At 37.5% G+C, this 24,132-nt stretch overlaps 1 protein-coding gene across 3 annotated transcripts in view; it reads left to right on the forward strand.

Annotated features, from left to right (window-relative positions):
• The first annotated feature begins 826 nt into the window (after positions 1–826).
• LOC139983057 (uncharacterized) overlaps positions 827–24,132 on the forward strand; it is a 24,159-nt gene continuing 853 nt past the window's right edge. The window contains exons 1-5 of one of the 3 annotated variants that reach the window (XM_071996397.1): positions 827–1,025; positions 4,181–4,402; positions 5,187–5,443; positions 9,099–9,233; positions 23,969–24,132. The exon at positions 23,969–24,132 is cut by the window's right edge and continues 853 nt beyond it. In XM_071996397.1, coding sequence (XP_071852498.1) covers positions 1,001–1,025; positions 4,181–4,402; positions 5,187–5,443; positions 9,099–9,233; positions 23,969–24,132 — 803 coding nt within the window. In that variant the 5' untranslated portion in view covers positions 827–1,000. Of the gene's footprint in view, positions 1,026–4,180; positions 4,403–5,186; positions 5,474–9,098; positions 9,234–11,309; positions 16,822–23,968 lie in introns of those variants that run through there. The other 2 variants (XM_071996396.1, XM_071996398.1) reach the window with 2 other exon arrangements.

Consider the following 24,132-nt stretch of genomic DNA (forward strand, 5'->3'; position numbering starts at 1 on the left):
CTTGTTTCTGTTTGTTTGTTTGAAAAACAATCAAATACTGTGGTGGGTGGTACATAATGAAAACCTGACTCACATGTTGCACTGCCCTTAGAAGTTTTTTCCTCGCCTCTTTTTGTTTCAATTCTCTTTCACCGCCTCTGAAGGTATTAACGAACAGAAGCCAACAGTTCCCTCCTTCACCCCAATCCCACCACCCCCAGAATTTGAAGGAAAAAGAATTAAAACTTTGTTTTTTTCTTCTACATTTTCATAATTCTTACCACAATTGTCATGCATGCATGATACGTATATATATATATATTATATTTCGACTTTTGAGCGATATGACCTCATTAAAGGGTTTGAACACAAGCGCACAAAGAAACGTCTCATGCCGGTTATTTGAGAAAGTTTCGAATGAGGTGTAACAGAAGTGTCAGACACCACCATCGACCCCAGAAAATACACACACAACTTGCTACCGTCAATACATTGGCATTGTACAGTCAATACATATACAGCTACGGTCAATACCCACAACACAGTCTACATAGCAGCGTGGACATCTCAGGTCTAGATAAAAGATAACAAGGTATCACGTTTCATTACTGTGTGTATTTTGTAGCGACAAGAATAAAACGTCATTTGTAAGCGACGGAAAGTTAACTTTTTGAGAGCGCCGCACGCGGTTTGGGGCGAGTCTTCAATGCTTTTAAGCTAATTTATGACTCATCGGATCGTCATAGATGGCAACGAAATAAAAACACCCAAAAATCCCAAATGGCCGCATAAGAAGAATAGCGACTTGCATGGTTCATCTCACAAACACAGGACCGATATATTTACTTTTCGTCTCTCATGCATGACAGATATCGGCATTGATTTTGTCACTGTTGGATTATACATGCTAGTTTATATATAGGGTCTCATATATACTTATTAATTACAGTGTGTATCGTTTTATTAATGACGGATATTTTCTGGCCATGTTCCTCTTGCTATCTTGGAATAACTTGAAACAATGAGCCTGCTATCTTCCATAGACAGTAAGTAGCAGTTTTAATAACAATGCCTTTGGTGTAATACAATTCTATGGCATGTGCAAGTTGCAATGCTTATGAACGTCAGGGAAATTCAAACGTGAGGCCTAAGCACAAATATTGTTAAAAACTATTTGTATTTTAAATTCTTAAATTGGATTCGAGTGTGTGGGTATATATGCTGGTAATTCATAACACTTTAACAACACTTGTTACACACACAAACTTTTATTTTTTCCGATTATTTTGACGGAAAGAAAGCGATAAATAACAGTATTATTTCTAGAATATCATATAAAAAATATCATAAACCTCACGGGAGAAAGTATTACAAGTTAGAAGTGTAGGAAAAAAACTTACGTGGACCTGAAAATCAAATACATTGTGAACAGTCAAGATTTCTTTCGTCAAAGGTATTCCTCGGGATCACAGAAACATCTAATTTCAATTTACCATATTATTTTAACTTTTAATGTCCGCGCTGCCCGGCTGTCCGACTTTCTGACTGCTATGTTGCCCTGTTGCCCTTTGTTTCGGCTGACCAACTGTTGATGTGAAAGCAATCTAATCACGGTAAAATCAAATCGTTGAAAAGATCCAAAAATATATATTTCCACTGATACTCGTTACAATAATAAATTTTATTCACTTTTTAGGCATTTTTGTACAGATCAATAAAGACAAAAGAGATTTCCTGATCGATATTTTGTTCATTTCTATTGTTGAAAGAACAATTTTAATTATTTTAGGGATTGGCAACTATGTTTTCTTGATATGCGCCAAGTGGCTCGCTTTCGTCACGGTACATCCGGGAACTGGCTCAATTTAAACAAAATGGCGCGACACATGAACTACATTCAAATCGTTTTTTCACCTCAAAGAAGGGATTTTTATGCTTTTCTATTGCTTTTACTGGAAAGACCATCTGTCAAAACTAAGAATGGATGCAAAAAAAGCAAGGGGTTATTTCTCCTTTAATGCCATAGACTTCTACTCCTCCAGTATTTACATGTTCAAACTTTCATAAAGGAGTCTAAAATGTCAAGTACACTGGTAAACACATATACTCATGCTGTTAGAATGTACATTTTCGAGCCTCGCATATTACTAACGACCATTCCAATATTACAGCTGACAATATCTGGCAAATGAATATAAAAGAAGCTCCAAGTACAGACTTAAAGGGTGTAAAGACTCGCGCAAAAAGAAACGTCTAATGCCGGTAATTTGACCTAGTTTCGAATGAGGTGTAACAGAAGTGTTAGACGCCACCATCGATCCCAGAAAAAAAAAACACTCACAGCTTGCTACCATCGGTAATCAGACACTAGTGTACAGTCAGTACATATAGCTGCGGTCAATAACAAAGCAACAAATTCAAGCACCAATGGCTTTGTACCTTGGGGAATTACCTTTACAGGTCCTGCCCATGTTTATATGAGACAACATATATTTGCAAGTAGGCCTATTTGTCTATTTGGAAAAAATAATCTACCTTTAATTGATTTAAAATAAAATAAAACTGGTAGCAAACTGCTTATTCACTAGAGAGCCTGTGTAAGAGAATGTGTAAAAAGTAAGTTGCCCTGACGTTTCGATCCTAGCAGGATCTTCTTCAAAGGCTAAATGACAAGTAACAGTAACAGAAGGGACAAAAACCTGTCTGTATTTTGTGCTTGTTTTTTTTTTGTCCCTTCTGCTACTGTTACTTGCCATTTAGCCTTTGAAGAAGATCCTGCTAGGATCGAAACGTCAGTCCAACTTACTTTAACACATTTAATTGATTTAAAACGCTTTTATGATGACATGTGATCAAAGATGACCATGTAACAGGGCTCGGCCAGAGTGTTGTACTAGTTCAGCAAAAAAAAATAACGTTATTTGTTCGAGACCCATGATTTACATTTAAGACTAATTTCCTGAAACTTGTATATGTGGCCGGAGCATCAAACTCGGAACTTAGCGAACCGGCACTAGAATTCATGGCTTTTTGGAATCATATATGTTGTTTTTATTAATTATCAGCTCATTTTATAGATTACAAAAAAATGCTGATTGCGTTAATCTTCTTTCAGTGGGTACTCCGGACAATGTCAGACAATGAAATACTTATAACAAAAGATTAACGCATAAATGAAGTTCCACCATTAGCATCCTTTGTCTCAATATCTTGTCCCTGGCTCGCGATACTGAATGTTATATGTACCGCATGTCTATATAGGTAATCCCACCCGATACTCATAGCTAGTACAGTAACTACTGTTCACGTTCCACAACCGTGCATCTGTAACTACTGCGCTGTGTTCGCAACACGGTAATATGTGTTACAGCTAGCACAGTAATTACTGGAAAGCTGTTACACGTTGAACTACGAGTCCGACAGGTGAAAATTTGCAGTAAGAAAAAACTTGCAGTAATTACTGTGCCACCTGTTACACATGTTACCGTGTTACGAACACAGCGCAGTAGTTACCGATGCACGGTTGTGGAACATGAACAGTAGTTACTGTACTAGCTATGAGTATTGGCTGGTATTCCAGATAGTGGACCACGATAAGCATATTCTGTGACGGCATCATGACAAACCTTCTCCACAAAGCTTGACTTTTTCTCTTAGAATCTTCTTCTTCTTCTTTCTTCAATCTTGATGATCACAATGTCATAGATTTGGACTGTTTCCTACTATAGCTCTAAATGTCCTCTATATTTTAGAAGTTACTCAAGGAGTCAATTATTTGTGGACAGATGATATAATTTCAACTGATATGCCTCGATAACATATAATTGACTTGGGTCTTATCTGGGGTCTAACAGAAGTGTTAGCTCAGTGGTTAACGCCGGTGCCTTCCAATCATAATGTCCATAGTTCGAGTCACTCCAAGATTAATGTATGCCGTCCAGTAACAGAGTTGTTGACAATTGACAATTCATAATCATGGACGTTAAATATGAATCTAAGAGGCTGACTTCGGTCAGCTTGCGGCTTTGATAAGCCAATGAGGCTTCTTTGATCTAAAATACATCCATAGGCCTACATACATACAACATATGCATTCTCAAAATATCAACAATTATGATTGTTTTTTTGTGTGTAAATCTTCGCCATTCCTCCAAATTGTTCTCATTGTTATATTTATTGGTTACATACATTGTTAATACAGAGCGGAAATTTCGAGATGAGGGCGACAGAGGTCGAAATGACTATGCATACGCTGATCCGATTGAAGAGCTTGGGCGTGGCCGTAGAGCGGACAGACACCATCACGGAAGGGACCGCGGTTTTCCAATGCACGATTACCGTGAACCGATATTTGTACATCCGAGAAGTCAACGGTTTCTGTCGACCGGTCCTATTGTAACAACTCCCTCTATGGATCCGACAGGTGAAAATTTGCAGTAAGAAAAAACTTGCAGTAATTACTGTGCCACCTGTTACACATGTTACCGTGTTACGAACGCAGCGCAGTAGTTACTGATGCACGGTTGTGGAACATGAACAGTAGTTACTGTATTAGCTATGAGTATTGGCTGGTATTCCAGATAGTGGACCACGATAAGAATATTCTGTGACGGCATCATGACAAACCTTCTCCACAAAGCTTGACTTTTTCTCTTAGAATCTTCTTCTTCTTCTTCTTTCTTCTCCAACCTTGATGATAACAATGTGATCGATTTGGACTGTTTCCTAGTATAGCTCTAAATTTCCTCTATATTTTAGAAGTTACTCAAGGAGTCAATTATTTGTGGACAGATGATATAATTTCAACTGATATGCCTCGATAACATATAATTGACTTGGGTCTTAACTGGGGTCTAACAGGAGTGTTAGCTCAGTGGTTAACGCCGGTGCCTTCCAATCATAATGTCCATAGTTCAAGTCACTCCAAGATTAATGTATGCCGTCCAGTTACAGAGTTGTTGACAATTGACAATTCATAATCATGGACGTTAAATATGAATCTAAGAGACTGACTTCGGTCAGCTTGCGGCTTTGATAAGCCAACGAGGCTTCTTTGATCTAAAATACATACATAGGCCTACATACATACAACATATGCATTCTCAAAATATCAACAATTATGATTGTTTTCTTGTGTGTAAATCTTCGCCATTCCCCCAAATTGTTCTCATTGTTATATTTATTGGTTACATACATTGTTAATACAGAGCGGGAATTTCGAGATGAGGGCGACAGAGGTCGAATTGACTATGCATACGCTGATCCGATTGAAGAGCTTGGGCGTGGCCGTAGAGCGGACAGACACCATCACGGAAGGGACCGCGGTTTTCCAATGCACGATTACCGTGAACCGATATTTGTACAACCGAGAAGTCAACGGTTTCTATCGGCCGGTCCTATTGTAACCACTGCCTCTATGGATCTACAGTTACCAAGTCGCCCGCAACCTCGATACCCACCTGGGGTAAACCCACATTTCCCACCTCATAATGCTGTAAGTACATATATATGGCTTTCAGTTAAGTTAAAGACTTTCTTCTTCTTCATTGAGGTCTCTTTATCATCCGACAGTGTGTCGATTGAGAATCATTTGAGCAGTTAAATTAAAAACAATAGCAGCTCTTGCGAAAGTGAGTGGTGTTGTAATGCAGCAAATTCTCAATCAGTGACGGGGAAACAGTAGTGGGGTGACGCCAGGTTGGTGTGTTGGTACGGGTAGGAGAAAACATACTTTAGGAAATGCCAATTGCAGTTAGTAGACATCTCGCGTTACCTAAAATTTTCGAATCTGACGATTTTTTAATAAGGTTACGGAATCATCAAGGACTACTGTATGAGACAACACTTTAGAATAAACATCTAAACCAGTCGATAGTCGGCTATGTGAAGATGAAACCATATTTATATAATTTTAAATCCAACTCATATTGTATTTTACATCGGAGGGCTTAAGTTGACCAAATCTATGTTCTTCTCACAATGGTCCTAATTATTTGGGGAACTATGGATTCGTCAATGGGAAGCATAACTTCAGTTTGATGATACTATTCTTATAGACCTATGTATCGCTCCAATTTGGTCTGTCTATTTTGCTAGACTAAGAGGTTCAGCCACTTTGATAAAATGCGACTTCGATGGGTAAATAATTTTTGTCCAACATGAGCATGTAGTAGTGGTATCGAGACAATTTATTATGTGAAGGTCCCTATTAATATGAAGGGTAAATATTTATCCTGCTGTGAATCATTGGTTAAGATTGAGAGAGACACCAAATTCGATATTTAGCATTATAAACGCTAGAAGAGATATAATGGATTTTGAACCCAATTTATCACTCATGCACATAACAAGGAAGTACCGGTCCTCACTTCATTGTTAGTATGACTGAGAGACCTGTATATAACTTCACACCTTTTTTTTTTGCCCCTACAAAATGGCAAGTTCGGTAAGTATTGCCTAAAACTTGAACGTATACTTTACAAAGGGTGCCATTCCTATTTCCATGAAACTACACTTTAGGCAAGCAATTTTGTGTCGGCTCTTCAAGTAAAATGAAGGCACAACCATCAGGGGCGAAGCCAGGATTTTCAAAGTTGAAGGCACGACTATCTGAGCGGAGAGCCACCATCGGATGGCGCGGAGCGTACAAGAAATTGTTGGTTGCGCAAACCCCCCAGAAGGCCGGAAAACGGACCTTTCCGAGTGTTCATCCTGGCCTCTTGCTAACTTGAGACACCTCATTCAATATCACTTTTAAACCCCAAACAAACGATAATTACTTCATAGTTTGTTTGGCGCTATGTAAAAGTTGTGTATCATTTTTATCATTATTATGCATGATGACTGACTGGAGTAACCAGACTACTCTTTAGGTTTGGCTGATAATTACGTCAACATGTTAACAGAGTGTGGACGACACTTTACTGCAGCACGCTAAGCACCTGCTGTTCGAACCATCTTTACTAGGTTACACTTACTAGTGAAATACAGGGACATCTTTTTAGACTCCTACACAGTCATTAGTAGAAACAGCCTTTGAGTAACGGAGTCGTCTGGTAGTAATTTTTTCCCCAGAGATGCATCTGCTGACAAGTCTTATATGTGTTACAACACACTTTCAATTTATACTGATGAACGGATGGCTCTTATTCACAATATTTCAAACTGATCAAGCCATGTTCATCATGCGTATACTGTTGCCACCTTATTAAACTATCTTCATTAACAATATACTGTAATGGTGATAGCCCATACACCATATATTCACAATTTCTTTTACAACGGTAAGATAGAAACATCGCGTGAGGAGTAATTGGACCCGGATACCCGTTTAGTGCCAAAACTTGTCGGCCCATTGTTTGATACGGCTCTGACTGAAATTTTTCATCTGCCGGGTTCGAACTGCTTGCCGGTTATTGAAGTTCTTTCGTCTACACAACTTTTCCTTCCTTAAAGTCCTTGTAGATTCGCCCCAAACCGTGTGCAGCCATCTAAAAAGTGAAAATTTCTGTTGCTTGCAAGTGAGGTTTTGTCCGTGTCGCTACAAAATGCAGACAGTAATGAAACGTGATACGTTGTTATCTTTATCTGAACCTGAGATGTCCATCGCTGTATCGTTTATACAATAATGTGCTGTGGGTTTTGAACGCAGCTGTATGTACCGACTGTACACTAGTGTCTTATTACCGACGGTAGCAAGCTGTGTGTGTATTTTCTGGGATCGATGGGTGGTGTCTAACACTTTTGTTGGACCTCATTCGAAACTAGGTCAGATTACGGCATAAGAAGTTTGTTTTTTGCGCGAGTCTTCACACCCTTTAAATAGATTTACTCCAACTGGGAATGGGTAGTTGTATGAACCTTTATGGACGGGGGGGGTGGTAGGTTGAAGGGGGGGGGGGGTAGTAGGCGGATCCAATTGTTTTATGGAGGAATGGAGGGTGTTGTTGCGGTTTCGATGAATTTGACTCCCATGCAGGTACTTTGTCTCCCTCTGTCAGAAGAAAATCAAATCTCATTCTGGAGCACATTGAGACCATAAACGTATGTTTATGAATTATATCTAGTACTTTTATATAAGTACTTTTGAATTTTGGACAGAAGAAAACTAGAGGCTGGCAGGCGGTATGAGTAGGGTGGAGGCATGGCCCGTTCACTTTTCCTAAATACCATTAAACATGCAGTGAAAAGTACCCATATCCGTACTAGTGTCCATCGCTTTACAATGTGTTACAATTGTTTTATTAGCTGTTCCTGGCAAAACTATTGATGAGCACATTTGTTCCTTTGTTATGACCATATGAAGTTTCGTATATATGTTATATATATATATATATATATAGCATCCATATCTCTATCTACAAATTCGTTACTAGATCTAATTTATACTATGTTTATTTTCGTACCGTGTATTTTCCCCATTTATTCCCCATTTATTCCCTTCTTACACAAGTGCTGACGTCATCATCGCTATGTCATTAGCGCTATTGTGACTTGTGACACAATATCAAACCACCATTGTGGCACCCAGATGCAGTGGTTTGCACAAGAACAATAGCGACTCTGCAAATTTCCTATCACACATTTGCAACTGACATAATATGCTTTGTGTTATAGTTTTTGGTTTTACAATATACCAATATATTGTTGACTGAGGGATCCCGTAGTATTAGAATATAAAAAAAGGGTAACACTAGTGTGTACATTTGTTATTCGTGATATCTAGAACGACTTTTAAAAATGAGCCGTGCTATCGAATGTAAGTTTTTCCTTTACTAAAATGAAGTTGTTTTGTACGTGTTTTATTTTTTATATATCGAAAAACAATTATAATATCGAAAAACAAAGACTACTTTATTTGTTTTCAATTTTTCCAGTCTTCTTTCTTCGATCTTCGTTTAAGAGGTCTTCGTTTTGGACACACCCTTTGATAACCTTCCAGAGTTGTTAAACAAAATGTCTGTATGTGAGGGGAGAGGTTGGGGAGTGGTTGGGGGGGGGGGCAGGGGAGGGTTTTTTTCCCCGGCAACCCGAGGCGATGTATGATGGTGTGGGTTCATGCATCCATCCAGGCAGGCAATGAATATTCAACAGATCCCTGTATATATCTTGTATTCCAGTATCCACCTGATAACCGCCAGGACCAAAACAGCTTGTGTAAAGATCTTTTCTTAGCCTTTGCCGCCATCTTTATTATAGTTTGCTGTCCGATTGGATTGTGTTTTGGGATTCCAGCGATTTTATGCATATTTCAGGTAAATATCATCACTGAATTATACAATGTAAATTTATATGTCATTTATAATCAAAATACGTACTGGATGTGATATTGAATTGAATAATATCGGCCGCCGAAATTGTTACTTTCAGCTTAGGTTAAAGTATTACATTTAACTTGTCATTTCATTTGTATCTAGAACTGTTTAAGATAGACCTGTTATAGTTATAGTTATAGCCTGGGTTCCAGGTTTTGTTTATGCACTCAAAATATCTGCGGTGAATTATTCATCTGTGTTCGATATGATATTTTCTTATCCCATGGAGTGCAACTTACCTAGTACTGAGGTGGATCCATGCATGAATTTATAAAGGAATGGGTGTGGCTTTGGGTTTGTTGAAATCGACTCCCATATGCATATGGAAGTATGAAAGTCATCTCCCAGAAAGATTAATATAATTCTTGAAGTCATATTGCATATTTATACTAAAAGGTCTAAACTATTTGTTATGTCTAGTTTGTGCTTATAACTATACTTTAGAAACTGTCAATACTCATGTTGACACAGGAGCGGGTTAGGGGGGGGGGGAGCTCACCCACACCCTCGGATCCGCACCTGGTTATTGCTCAAGAACAATAGTTTATTATAAATCGATTGTACCTGGCGACCTTCATCATTTTAATAATCGAACTAGACTTGGGAAGGAATGTCGGTCTTCTCTCAAAATGTGCAACAAAAATAAAACTACACTTTATAGATGTTTTTAGTATGTTTACCTCTTACTTTACTATCCATGTCTTATAGGCCTATTTGATCTGTCATTTTTAGGGGAAATGGCAATAAACATGAATTTTATTTCCTATTGGCGTTGTTGCAGCTGATTCTATATCTATTCAGGCTCCCGGGATGTTTAGTAATATGGCTTTTGTTCTGATGCCTAGTTTGGACGGGTGCAAGGCAATAGTTGAGCCAGGTTTGTGATGCTCTTGCGCAATATGGCTTTTATTCTGATGCCTAAATTCCAGAGATGCAAAGCAATAGGTGAGCCAGGTGCGTGATGCTCTAGCGCAATATGGCTTTTGTTCTGATGCCTAGATTACACAGGTGCAAAAACAATAAGTGAGCCAGGTACGTGATGCTCTTGCGCAATATGGCTTTTGTTCTAATGCCTAGATTACACAGGTGCAAAAACAATAAGTCAGCCAGGTACGTGATGCTCTTGCGCAATATGGCTTTTGTTCTAATGCTAAGATTCCACTGATGCAATGCAATAAGTGAGCCAGATGCGTGATGCTCTAGCGCAATATGGCTTTTGTTTTGATGCAAAGATTCCACAGGTGCAAAGCAATTAGTGAGCCAGGTGCGTGATGCTCTTGCGCGATATGTCTTGTTCTGATGCCTAAATTCCACAGATGCAAAACAATAGGTGAGTCAGGTGCGTGATGCTCTTGCGCAATATGGCTTTTGTTCTAATGCTAAGATTCCACTGATGCAATGCAATAAGTGAGCCAGGTGCGTGATGCTCTAGCGCAATATGGCTTTTGTTTTGATGCAAAGATTCCACAGGTGCAAAGCAATAAGTGAGACAGGTGCGTGATGCTCTTGCGCAATATGGCTTTTGTTCTGATGCCTAAATTCCACAGATGCAAAACAATAGGTAAGCCAGGTGCGTGATGCTCTAGCGCAATATGGCTTTTGTGTTGATGCAAAGATTCCACAGGTGAAAAACAATGGGTGGGCCATGTGCGTGATGCTCTAGCACAATATGGCTTTTGTTCTGGTGCTTAGATTACACGTGTGCAAAGCAATAAGTGAGTGCGGTGTGTGATGCTCTTTCGCAATATGGCTTTTGTTCTAGTGCTAAGATTGCACAAGATGCAGAACAATGTGTGAGTCATGTGCGTGATTCTCTCACGCAATATGGTTTTCAAAGTAAGCATGTCTACTAACTTGTAGAGATAACTCATAAACTTATTAACAATATGCACGATATCATTACTCGAAATGAGTAATATATGTATAACCCCTGCTGTATTCTCTTTATTTTAGGGCTTACTCACTATAAACACATCCGATTTTGAATAAAAATTGTTACAATTTCTTTCCTTGCAGGCTAAAGAGGCAGAGGCCAGAGGCAGCTTAGGTGAAAGTCAAAGAAGTAGACAGTATTCCCTCTCTTTTTCAGCCATAGGATGCTGCATTGGGTTACTCCTATCGATCGCTATAGGAAGTTACTATGGCGTTCTATACTGGTGGTGGTGATAACGTAGCAGGACAGTACGTTTTATAACTCTTTGACAGAATCCTCCTCTCCAGGCTCACGTGCCACCCCACCCCCTCTACCCTCCCCCCCCCCGCCATGACAGAAGAATATGCCTCAAATTCAGATAATGTATATGAAGACAAGTTATACTGTGTCCACCAGAATCGTACCAGAAAAAAAAACGGCATACATGAGTGGATACATGATATCACGGAAATTGGGCTAGGTAAACAATCATTGGCAGATAACGGAACTTTTGAGCAAACATCGACCCCCCCCCCCCCAAAAAAAAGGAAGGAATCAGCTCGTAAGCAAAACGGGCTAAATTTGGTCTCTATTTAGCTTGTATATAGCAACATTGTGTTCTCAGTTATTATAAATGCTCACCCATCCCCCTCCCATAAAAACAATAAAAGAAGTATGAAAAAAAATTGCATGACGTTAAACTATTGTTGGGCACGATTCGTTTCCCTGATTTGATCACCAGGTCGTATGGAACAGTCATACGGTTATATTTAAAACCAATGTCATTAATACAATGGACACGTGTCACACAGTTTTGATATACCGTTTTGATAACAGTATAACCTTTTAATTATGTAAAAAGCGTCATTGGTTTAAAAAAAATAAAGCGCAATGCTATCGACAATTTAAGGATGAAACGTAACAAAAAATTACACTTTTTGGTTAAAGGAAAACGAATGTTAAACACCGCATTTGTTGTACGTAATAAACAGAGGATCCATTTCGTTCAACGACGGAGTTTCTAGTTTGCCACTCCACATGTCCAGCATCCCCCAATGTTTCTTTACCCCCACCCCACCCCACACCACCCCACCCCACCCCCACCCCCTAAAATGCAGAGTCGTCTACTGCTCTGAGGATGTAAACTAGGTTTGAGAAAAAGTGCTCCTTTCTATTAATGGTGTATTGTTTGTCATATATCGTCGGAATAGAAATAAAATTTGAATATTTGTTTGATATTGTTACTTTTTTTTAGCAGTGATTCCATTTCAAATAACAAAGTCTAAGAGTGAAAGATGTAAACGTTTTCTAAACAAACAATATATCTGAACCTGTAACTATTTCATATGATGTTATACACGCTGTTGCATTATTTGTTTTAGTGATTTTTTTTAATATTCCTTTGTTACTTTTGGTGAGTGTCTATGTTACAATTTGTGAGTGCCAAAATAGCGCCATTAAAAGTTAAATAAATGAAAACTGTTTCAAATATCCTCTGTTGTGAAATATAGTTTTGGAATTACTTTTTGGATTCTCTCTATACATTCCAACTTAACATAAAATTCCTGCTTAAACTGCTTGTCTCGGAAAAACACATTCAACAAAAATACATAAAGAAAATAAGAAAACAAGAATAAATACTACAACTTGACCAAACCTCAGCAAGGAGGAGTGTCCCCTCAATGAGCTAGTGTGTCACAGAATGCAAGCTATATGAAGAGTTTGAAAAGTTTTCATTTTTTATTTTTGTAAATATGTTATCGTTGTATATATATATATATATATATATATATATATATACACACATACATAGCGGGTTCGAATCCCGGTGGAGGCTGGAAGTTTTTTTCACTGTTCTTGAATTTTCTTTTAATTTACTGCAAATGTTCACTTGTCTGATACTTCCCTCTAACAAATATAGCATGAAAGAAAATAATTCAGGGACACATTTTCATATATTACAGTACACTACACCATATAGGAACTATTAAATATTAATTTTTATCAGTTATGTACACAACTGACCTAGGAGTATTATCGGCGACCTATAAAAATGAATTGTATTGCTACTTCCGAGACGTGTCTAGACACGAGACAGCAAATGAAAAAGAAAACAGTTTTAATGATCATGAGTTTGGGAATTAACTCGAATTCAATAATAATCAAATTACTGTTTGTTTCAAGGATCTTGAAATAAAGATTGTTTTTTGTTGTTGGTAGCAATAACAAACACAATATAATATAAATACATTTGCACAAAATGATGACTAATGGAGAATACTTATCATTACGTAGACAATGGTACTGAAACGAGAATTTAATATTTGTAACCCGCATCTTTCTATTTTTGATTAAAAAAAATGATTTAATTAGTTTCTTATAAAAATGGATTACCTAATTTAAAGTTGTACTGCGCATGGGGGACTTTTAAAAGCTTCTAACCATGATCGTATTTATTGACTAAGAATTTTTCAAGTACTACCTTCATGTCTCTTACACACGGCAATTGCATTTGAGTACTTCTTGGTTTGGTTAACCTTTATTAACGTACTTTTGGTAAATACAGCAGGAATGATATATGAAACAGCTGTACGTTAGTGAACGACATATAAAAGAATAGTTACAAGTTGTTACATCGTCATTTTATAAATCCATCGCATGATTCTCTCTTCGATAAGATAATAAGAAACACAATGGCAGTTGTCCGTTTACAACTGATATCTGCGATGGCTCTACTTTGGTCCTCTTTTATCATTATGAGCGACTCAACGGAGGAACCTAACCTACGTCATGCAAATAATTCTCGACCAGTTGGAAGATTCCTCCTCCAACAATCTCTACTTGAAGAAATTGTCAGAAACCTTTGCCTGGAAGGTTATAATACTATTAGGCTATTTAAAACAAGCAATTTTGAGATAATAGATCAAAAGTTTACAACGAAAACATAAATGAAGAAAAAGAATCCTAAGGTAAAGTCGAAATGTAACTAAAAACGACAATGGAAAATTTATACGCGAATAACGCTTTAGACTTGGTATCAATCCTACGTTTTAGGCCCAAAAATATACTGGTTGCATACCCATACGATAATTTCACACAATGTGGAATAATTGAAAACGGCAAGGTCACGTGCGACAATAAGTTGCCATAAATACAATATCTACAATAACTTAAATTTTCAAGATGGTACCAATAGCAAGTATAAAGAATTATAATTGTAACTAGAAAACAAACATGAGCCTGGAACGAACGACAACCATGCATACAAATGTCATTAATTATTTATTTGACATTAACATAATGCTAACACAAATGAACGACACATGCTAATCTCTATAATTAAGGGAAAAAAATAGACACTAAGTCGGACATTGAATTCACATTGTAGTGTCATGTGCATTATGCCATCAAAATGGATGTAGACTATTACAAAGCTGTTCAAAAAAGTGACTCGATACCAAAAAGAACGCATCAACTTGAATGTATCGTTTTGTGTACCACAGTAAAACCAGGATCGTGCTATTAATCGGCAGCACGTTCTATTAGGAGTACAGTAAGAACTGAGTATATGTGTAATCCCAACAAATCCTCTCTGATGTATTTGTTTAGTATTACACAGATCCTTAGATATTACAGTAACCATAATAGCACGTGCTAACGAAGTTTCAGATTTATCAACACGATCCAGTTTTAATTTCGGTACAACACGTTAGTATGTACAGTAGTGACTGTAATCTCTGTGTGAATCGGTTGCGAAAACTGATTGCCTGATTAAAATTGTTCCAATAGGGAAAGTAATATTGTCAATATCATCAGATTGTTGCAATGACGTTGGAAGGGGAGGAAGACACTGCAGGCACTCATAACATTTTACCAGGAAGTTTATTTCTTCATGGTATACATCATTAATGAAACAACTCTAGTAATACGTTCATAAGGATTTAAGTAACATTATCCAAGCGTGTTCAAGTTACTTGTAATGACGCATCAATGTAATTAAACGCGCTGCCGCGTGAGGGAAAGATTCACAAGTTATGATCATAACTAAGATTGCACTATTAGTATTAACCCCACCACTATCAGCATTAATCCCACCACTATTACCATAACCCCACCACTTTTAGCATTAACCCCACCACTATAAGCATTAACCCCACCACTATAAGCATTAACCCCACCACTATTAGCATCAACCCCACCACTATTAGCATCAACCCACCACTATTAGCATTACCCCACCACTATTACCATAACCCCACCACTTTAAGCATTAACCCCACCACTATTAGCATTAACCCCACCACTATTAGCATCAACCCCACCACTATTAGCATCAACCCACCACTATTAGCATTAAACCCACCACTATCAGCATTAAACCCACCACTATTAGCATTAACCCCACCACTATAAGCATTAACTCCAACACTATTACCATTTACCCCACCACTATTTTCATTAACCTCTATACATATCTTGGTTCGGTGAAATGAAAAAAAAAGTTACACTACTACGAGCCAAGAAGGAATAGCCCTGGATAGTTTAATGTATTGACTTTAAAAACTGTGATCTCATTGGTGCAGTTTTAAAAACTAGCCACAATATATACTGTTTACACTTCTTATTGTGGTTCTTTGCTTTAAAAGAGAAACACACCAAAACAAAACTTGTTCTAATAAAACTGCAATTATTGGAGAAATAAAAAAAATGTTTAAAAAAAAAACAATTGGGATTATAGACGCCGTTTTGGGAGTATTGGCATTAATATTATGGGGGATTTTCTATGCTAATTGGTTCACTTTTTCCAATACTATCGCCAATACTGCCATCGCCAATGCTGCCGTGGACGCCTCTGGTTAAAGCTTTGCAGAATATTTACAGTTCATCGTTGCCATTCTGTTCCGACGTCATCAACATTCTACAATAAGCACGATATTATAGACCTCACAATATAAGATAGGAAATTTAGGCGAACTTTACGTGCGCAGAATATTTTAAATATCGGTTACTTTCGGTTATACCGATATGATACTATCCTTTAGGTAACTGAAGGTAATTTTAAACGTTCTATACTTATACAGAATATTTTAGATATCAGTTACTTTCGGTTATCTTTAGGATATTATTCTACAGGTAACTGAAGGTACCTTAAGCGTACTACCTTTAAGTAGACTATTTTAAATATCGGTTGCTTTCGGCTACCTATAGGATAATATATTTTACAAATCAGTTACCTTCAGTTACCTATAGGATAATATCCCATACACAATTGTGTATCCCGAATGGAATTTAAAGCATACGATGTCCTGTCTTTCATTTTAATTGATATTTTTTGACAACGATTTTTCTTCGGAACAAAACGTCTGATTTTTATTTTATTTTGGGGTCCTTATTGATGACCCTTTAGTTAGACAAGGCCCAGAAACATCCAGCGAAATAGAATAGCAAAATTGATCGGTTAAACTTGACAGTATTCGCCCACCCTTTACATGAGAAGATAAAAGGTGCCACGTTTAATATTGACCGAATGATATGTATTTTTGAAAGTTCTTTAAAACCTCATCGGTTCGGAGGTAAACGTTTTGTTATTTCTGACACCCCCTTCCCCCCCCCCCCATCCCTTTCCATTCCTCAATCTAATTGGAACAAGTGTATATGTGTCACTATACTTTCATATTATGCTTCAAAGCACTCTCACTGACAGTATGTACAGTATGAATAGACTACTTCTATAAAATATATTTCACGAATTACTTAACAAACTTCCAGTACGTTTGCTTTCAATCATGATATATATATATATATATATATATATATATATATATATATATATATATATATATATATATATATATATATATATATATATATATATATATACATTTAGGTGATTCGTGATTAATTATTTGTATGTCCTTTACGATACTTGACAGTATGTGGTGAGAAGAGAGACAAATTTATTCTGTTTTAATAGCACATAATTTGTGGAATTTACAGGCAACATTTAAATGGTGACTGCATGGTCACGAATTTAATTTTTATATTCTCTGGACCTATCAAAACACAGTCCTGGTAGTATCTATATGTAGTCCTTTTCACATGAGAAATGACAAGCCCAAACTCTGAAGCTCATTAATTAATGAAAGTGGCTGGACTGACAAGTCTATCATACGGATCACTAAGTCGTTACTGATATACAATACAAAGCTTCATACGAAAGCGTAATAACTTCATGGCCTCCATTAATATGAATAAAGTGTGTAACAAATTTGTGAAGGACATGTGCTGTTCACAGCCATCCAAGACTGCCGTGTTGTTCGGGCCATAATATATATCAAGAGTATGGTCTTGATAAGTATGTTCACGTTTGTACATTTAAAAAATTAATACTGTTGATTTATTGATAAAAAAGTCTCTCTAATTAATAAATATCAATATAATGGATAGATTTATTGAGATTAAACTACATGATGCCTGTTTATATTTCTTGTTGTAGTATTAAATTATACTTGAGTATTTTTATTAGTTGATTTTATTAAAAGCTAATCATGATTTACATTTGTTTGTAAAGTTTGGACTCGAGTTTTCTCTTTGTGACGTCATCATGCGTATACTGTTGCCACCTTATTAAACTATCTCCATTGACAATATACTATAATGGTGATAGCCCATACACCATATATTCACAATTTCTTTTACAACGGTAAGATAGAAACATCGCGTGAGGAGTAACTGGACCCGGATACCCGTTTAGTGCCAAAACTTGTCTTCCCATTGTTTGATACGGCTCTGACTGAAATTTTTCATCTGCCGGGTTCGAACTGCTTGCCGGTTATTGAAGTTCTTTCGCCTACACAACTTTTCCTTCCTTAAAGTCCTTGTAGACTCGCCCCAAACCGTGTGCGGCCATCTAAAAATTGAAAATTTCTGTTGCTTGCAAGTGAGGTTTTGTTCGTGTCTGTACAAAATGCAGACAGTGATGAAACGTGATACGTTGTTATCTTTATCTGGACCTGAGATGTCCATCGCTGTATCGTTTATACAATAATGTGCTGTGGGTTTTGACCGCAGCTGTATATACTGACTGTACACTAGTGTCTTATTACCGACGGTAGCAAGCTGTGTGTGTATTTTCTGGGATCGATGGGTGGTGTCTAACACTTTTGTTGGACCTCATTCGATACTAGGTCAGATTACGGCATTAGACGTTTGTTTTTGTGCGAGTCTTCACACCTTTAAATAGATTTACTCCAACTGGGAATGGGTAGATGTATGAACCTTTATGGACGGGGGTGGGGGCAGGTTAAAGGGGGGTAGTAGGCGGATCCAATTGTTTTATGGAGGAATGGAGGGTGTTGTTGCGGTTTCGATGAATTTGACTCCCATGCAGGTACTTTGTCTCCCTCTGTCAGAAGAAAATCAAATCTCATTCTGGAGCACATTTGGACCATAAACGTATGTTTATGAATTATATCTAGTACTTTTATATAAGTACTTTTGAATTTTGGACAGAAGAAAACTAGAGGCTGGCAGGCGGTATGGGTAGGGTGGAGGCATGGCCCGTTCACTTTTCCTAAATACCATTAAACATGCAGTGAAAAGTACCCATATCCGTACTAGTGTCCATCGCTTTACACTGTGTTACAATTGTTTTATTAGCTGTTCCTGGCAAAACTATTGATGAGCACATTTGTTCCGTTGTTATGACCATATGAAGTTTCGTATATATGTTTATATATATATATATATATATATATATATATATATATATATATATATATATATATATATATATATATATATATATATAGCATCCATATCCCTATCTACCAATTCGTAACTAGATCTAATTTATAGTATGTTTATTTTCGTACACTTGTATTTTCCCCATTTATTCCCCATTTATTCCCTACTAACGCAAGTGCTGACGTCATCATCGGTATGTCATTATCGCTATTGTGACTTGTGACACAATTTCAAACCACCATTGTGACACCCAGATGCAGTGGCTTGCACAAGAACAATAACGACTCTGCAAATTCCCTCCCACACATTTGCAACTGACATAATATGCCAATATATGCGTTTTAGTTTTTGGTTTATAATATACCAATATATTGTTGACTGAGGAAAAAGTGTGTACATTTGTTATTCGTGATATCTGGAACGACTTGAAAACAATGAACCGTGCTATCGAATGTAAGTTTTTCCTTTACTAAAATGAAGTTGTTTTGCACGTGTTTTATTCTTTAAGATTTATTTGATGCTTATCCCAATTATACTTATAGCAACTCAAAACCTGATATACCTGTGACATGCGTTGCTGCTTACCAGGAAGATATAATCTTTACTACACTAAAAATTTGTTACTTAAGTAAGTAAGTAAGTAAGTAAGTAAGTAAGTAAGTAAGTAAGTAAGTCAGTAAGCAAGTAAGCAAGTAAGCAAGTAAGCAAGCAAGCAAGCAAGCAAGCAAGCAAGCAAGTAAGCAAGTAAGCAAGTAAGCAAGTAAGCAAGTAAGCAAGTAAGCAGGTAAGAAAGTAAGTAAGTAAGCAAGTAAGCAAGTAAGCAAGTAAGCAAGTAAGCAAGTAAGCAAGTAAGCAAGTAAGCAAGTAAGCAAGTAAGCAAGTAAGCAAGTAAGCAAGTAAGCAAGGAAGCAAGGAAGCAAGTAAGCAAGTAAGCAAGTAAGCAAGTAAGCAGGGAAGCAAGTAAGCAAGTAAGCAGGGAAGCAAGTAAGCAAGTAAGCAAGTAAGCAAGGAAGCAAGTAAGTAAGTAAGTAAGTAAGTAAGTAAGCAAGTAAGCAAGTAAGCAAGTAAGCAAGTAAGCAAGTAAGCAAGTAAGCAAGTAAGCAAGTAAGCAAGTAAGCAAGTAAGCAAGTAAGAAAGTAAGCAAGTAAGCAAGTAAGCAAGTAAGCAAGTAAGCAAGTAAGCAGGGAAGCAAGTAAAGCAAGTAAGCAGGGAAGCAAGTAAGCAAGTAAGCAGGGAAGCAAGTAAGCAAGTAAGCAGGGAAGCAAGTAAGCAAGTAAGTAAGTAAGCAAGTAAGCAAGTAAGTAAGTAAGCAAGTAAGCAAGTAAGCAAGTAAGCAAGTAAGCAAGGAAGTAAGTAAGTAAGTAAGTAAGTAAGCAAGTAAGCAAGTAAGCAAGTAAGTAAGCAAGCAAGCAAGTAAGCAAGTAAGCAAGCAAGCAAGTAAGCAAGGAAGTAACACTTTTCGAGGGCTAACTGCATCATCTGCCTATTCCCTTTCGCTTCCCTTCTGTACATGAAAGAAGAAAAAGCTGTAAAGTGAAAAATATTGAATCTATAAGACATTTTAATGTCATTGTACACATATGGTCATATGTACTAATAATATAATGTCTGTGTGAAGTCACTTATATTCTCCAACGTGGCAACTAAAGAACTTGACAGCGGTTGTTTGGTCACTATTGAAGTTGAACATTTCTCTTTTCCAAATGAGTCTTGAGTAATTGTTTTTATGTATGTATTTGTTTAAGATCCTACTGGAAGCAGGTACTCGCAAAGACGCCACCATTCTCTTATCAAAGCCGCAAGCTGACCGAAGTCAGTCTCTTACATTTATATTTAACGTCCATGATTATGAATTGTTAATTGTCAACAACTCTGTAACTGGACGACATACCTATAATATTGGAGTGACTCGAACTCGGGACCCTATGATTGGAAGGCACCGGTGTTAACCACTGAGCTAACACTCATAAAACCTGGACAACCTGGACATTTCATTGTCAACCTGGACATTTCCTTTTGACTGTCTCTCATCTGGGTTTGCCCAATACATGGTCCTTAATACTATAGCATCGTAACTATTGAGGAATAAATTACCAACTGACATTCACATTGGAGCAGTAAATAATACTTCAAAGGCTCCGTACATTTTGCTAGTAAATTGAGTGCCGATAGCTGTAGAGAATGAGTACTAAATAAACACAAAAGGAGAAAGTATATGAATATGCAGATGTATATGAATATGTATATGAATAAACAAGTAATTTCGCTACTGTAATATCGGTTGTAATGGATATTATGTTTTTTTTTTATAATTATTTCACATAGTACAAGATTATCCTGTACAACCGATATTTATGCAGCCAGGTCGGTTACCAGGACATCACCAGCGATACCCACCTGGGTATTACCCACATATCCAACCACAACAAGGTTTTGTAAGTGATTTTTCATTTTTTATGATAATGTCCAATACTAACAAGTCTCAATCCTTATTATGTAACAATTAGTTACGTGACCTTAAATTGTATAGAGGCCGAAATAGATCACAGTTGTACGGATGCCCATAAGCTTTAATAACTTGCTCCTTTCATAACCCCTCTCCCCGTGTACCAGGGCTGACACGGCCATTAAACCTTGTATGATATACTCGAAAGAGTTTCATGGCGAGTGTATCTGTCTTAATTGAATATTAATGCAGGTCTCCGTTATTCGGTCTTCCAATTCGAGATTTGTCTGTACTACGAATCTCGAAAACGAAGATCGAAAAACAAAGACTACTTTATTTCTTTTCAATTTTTCCAGTCTTCTTTCTTCGATCTTCGTTTAAGAGGTCTTCGTTTTAGACACATCCTTTGATAACCTTCCCGAGTTGTTAAGCAAAATGTCTGTATGTGAGGGGAGAGGTTGGGGAGTGGTTGGGGGGCAGGAGAGGGTTCTTTTCCCGGCAACCCGAGGCGATGTATGATGGTGTGGGTTCATGCATCCATCCAGGCAGGCAATGAATATTCAACAGATCCCTGTATATATCTTGTATTCCAGTATCCACCTGATAACCGCCAGGACCAAAACAGCTTTTGTAAAGATCTTTTCTTAGCCTTTGCCGCCATCTTAGTCATATTTTGTTGCTTTCCGATGGGATTGTGTTTTGGGATTCCAGCGATTTTCTGCATATTTCAGGTAAATATCATCACTTAATTATACAATGTAAATTTATATGTCATTTATAATCAAAATACGTACTGGATGTGATATTGAATTAAATGATATCGGCCGCCGAAATTGTTACTTTCAGCTGAGGTTAAAGTATTACATTTAACTTGTCATTTCATATGGATCTAGAACTGTTTAAGATAGACCTGTTATAGTTTTAGTTATAGCCTGGGTTCCAGGTTTTGTTTATGCACTCAAAATATCTGCGGTGAATTATTCATCTGTGTTCGATATGATATTTTCTTATCCCATGGAGTGCAACTTACCTGGTACTGAGGTGGATCCATGCATGAATTTATAAAGGAATGGGTGCGGCTTTGGGTTTGTTGAAATCGACTCCCATATGCATATGGAAGTCTGAAAGTCATCTCCCAGAAAGGTTAATATAATTCTTGAAGTCATATTGTATATTTATACTAAAAGGTCTAAACTATTTGTTATGTCTAGTTTGTGCTTATAACTATACTTTAGAAACTTTCAGCACTCCTGTTGACACAGGAGGGGATGAGGGGGGGGGGGGGGAGCTCACCAACACCCTCGGATCCGCGCCTGGTTATTGCACAAGAACAATAGTTTATTATAAATCGATTGTACCTGGCGACCTTCATCATTTTAATAATCAAACTAGACTTGGGAAGGAATGTCGTTCTTCTCTCAAAATGTGCAACAAATATAAAACTACACTTTATAGATGTTTTTAGTATGTTTACCTCTTACTATCCATGTCTTATAGGCCTATTTAATCTGTCATTTTTAGGGGAAATGGCAATAAACATGAATTTTATTTCCTATTGGCGTTGTTGCAACTGATTATATATCTAGTCAGGCTCCCGGGGTGTTTAGTAATATGGCTTTTGTTCTGATGCCTAGTTTGGACGGGTGCAAGGCAATAGTTGAGCCAGGTTTGTGATGCTCTTGCGCAATATGGCTTTTATTCTGATGCCTAAATTCCAGAGATGCAAAGCAATAGGTGAGCCAGGTGTGTGATGCTCTAGCGCAATATGGCTTTTGTTCTGATGCCTAGATTACACAGGTGCAAAAACAATAAGTGAGCCAGGTACGTGATGCTCTTGCGCAATATGGCTTTTGTTCTAATGCTAAGATTCCACTGATGCAATGCAATAAGTGAGCCAGGTGCGTGATGCTCTAGCGCAATATGGCTTTTGTTTTGATGCAAAGATTCCACAGGTGCAAAGCAATAGGTGAGCCAGGTGTGTGATGCTCTAGCGCAATATGGCTTTTGTTTTGATGCAAAGATTCCACAGGTGCAAAGCAATAAGTGAGACAGGTGCGTGATGCTCTTGCGCAATATGGCTTTTGTTCTGATGCCTAAATTCCACAGATGCAAAACAATAGGTAAGCCAGGTGCGTGATGCTCTAGCGCAATGTGGCTTTTGTTCTGGTGCTTAGATTACACAGGTGCAAAACAATGGTTGAGCGAGGTGTGTGATGCTCTTGCGCAATATGGCTTTTGTTCTGGTGCTTAGACTACACATGTGCAAAGCAATAAGTGAGTGCGGTGTGTGATGCTCTTTCGCAATATGGCTTTTGTTCTACTGCTAAGATTGCACAAGATGCAGAACAATGTGTGAGTCATGTGCGTGATTCTCTCACGCAATATGGTTTTCAAAGTAAGCATGTCTACTAACTTGCAGAGATAACTCATGAACTTATTAACAATATGCACGATATCATTTCTCGAAATGAGTAATATAAAACCCCTGCAGTATGCTCTTTATTTTAGGTCTTACTCACTATAAACACATCCGATTTTGAATAAAAATTGTTACAATTTCTTTCCTTGCAGGCTAAAGATGAAGAGGCCAGAGGCAGCTTAGGTGAAAGTCAAAGAAGTAGACTGTATTCCCTCTCTATTTCAGCCATAGGATGCTGTGTTGGGTTACTCCTAACGATCGTTGTAGTAACTTACTATGCCCTTACTTATGAGGAGACAACACAGGACAGTACGTT

Source organism: Apostichopus japonicus, chromosome 16 (genome assembly GCF_037975245.1).
Source record: "Apostichopus japonicus isolate 1M-3 chromosome 16, ASM3797524v1, whole genome shotgun sequence".
In the NCBI taxonomy this organism is placed as follows: Eukaryota; Metazoa; Echinodermata; class Holothuroidea; order Aspidochirotida; family Stichopodidae; genus Apostichopus; species Apostichopus japonicus.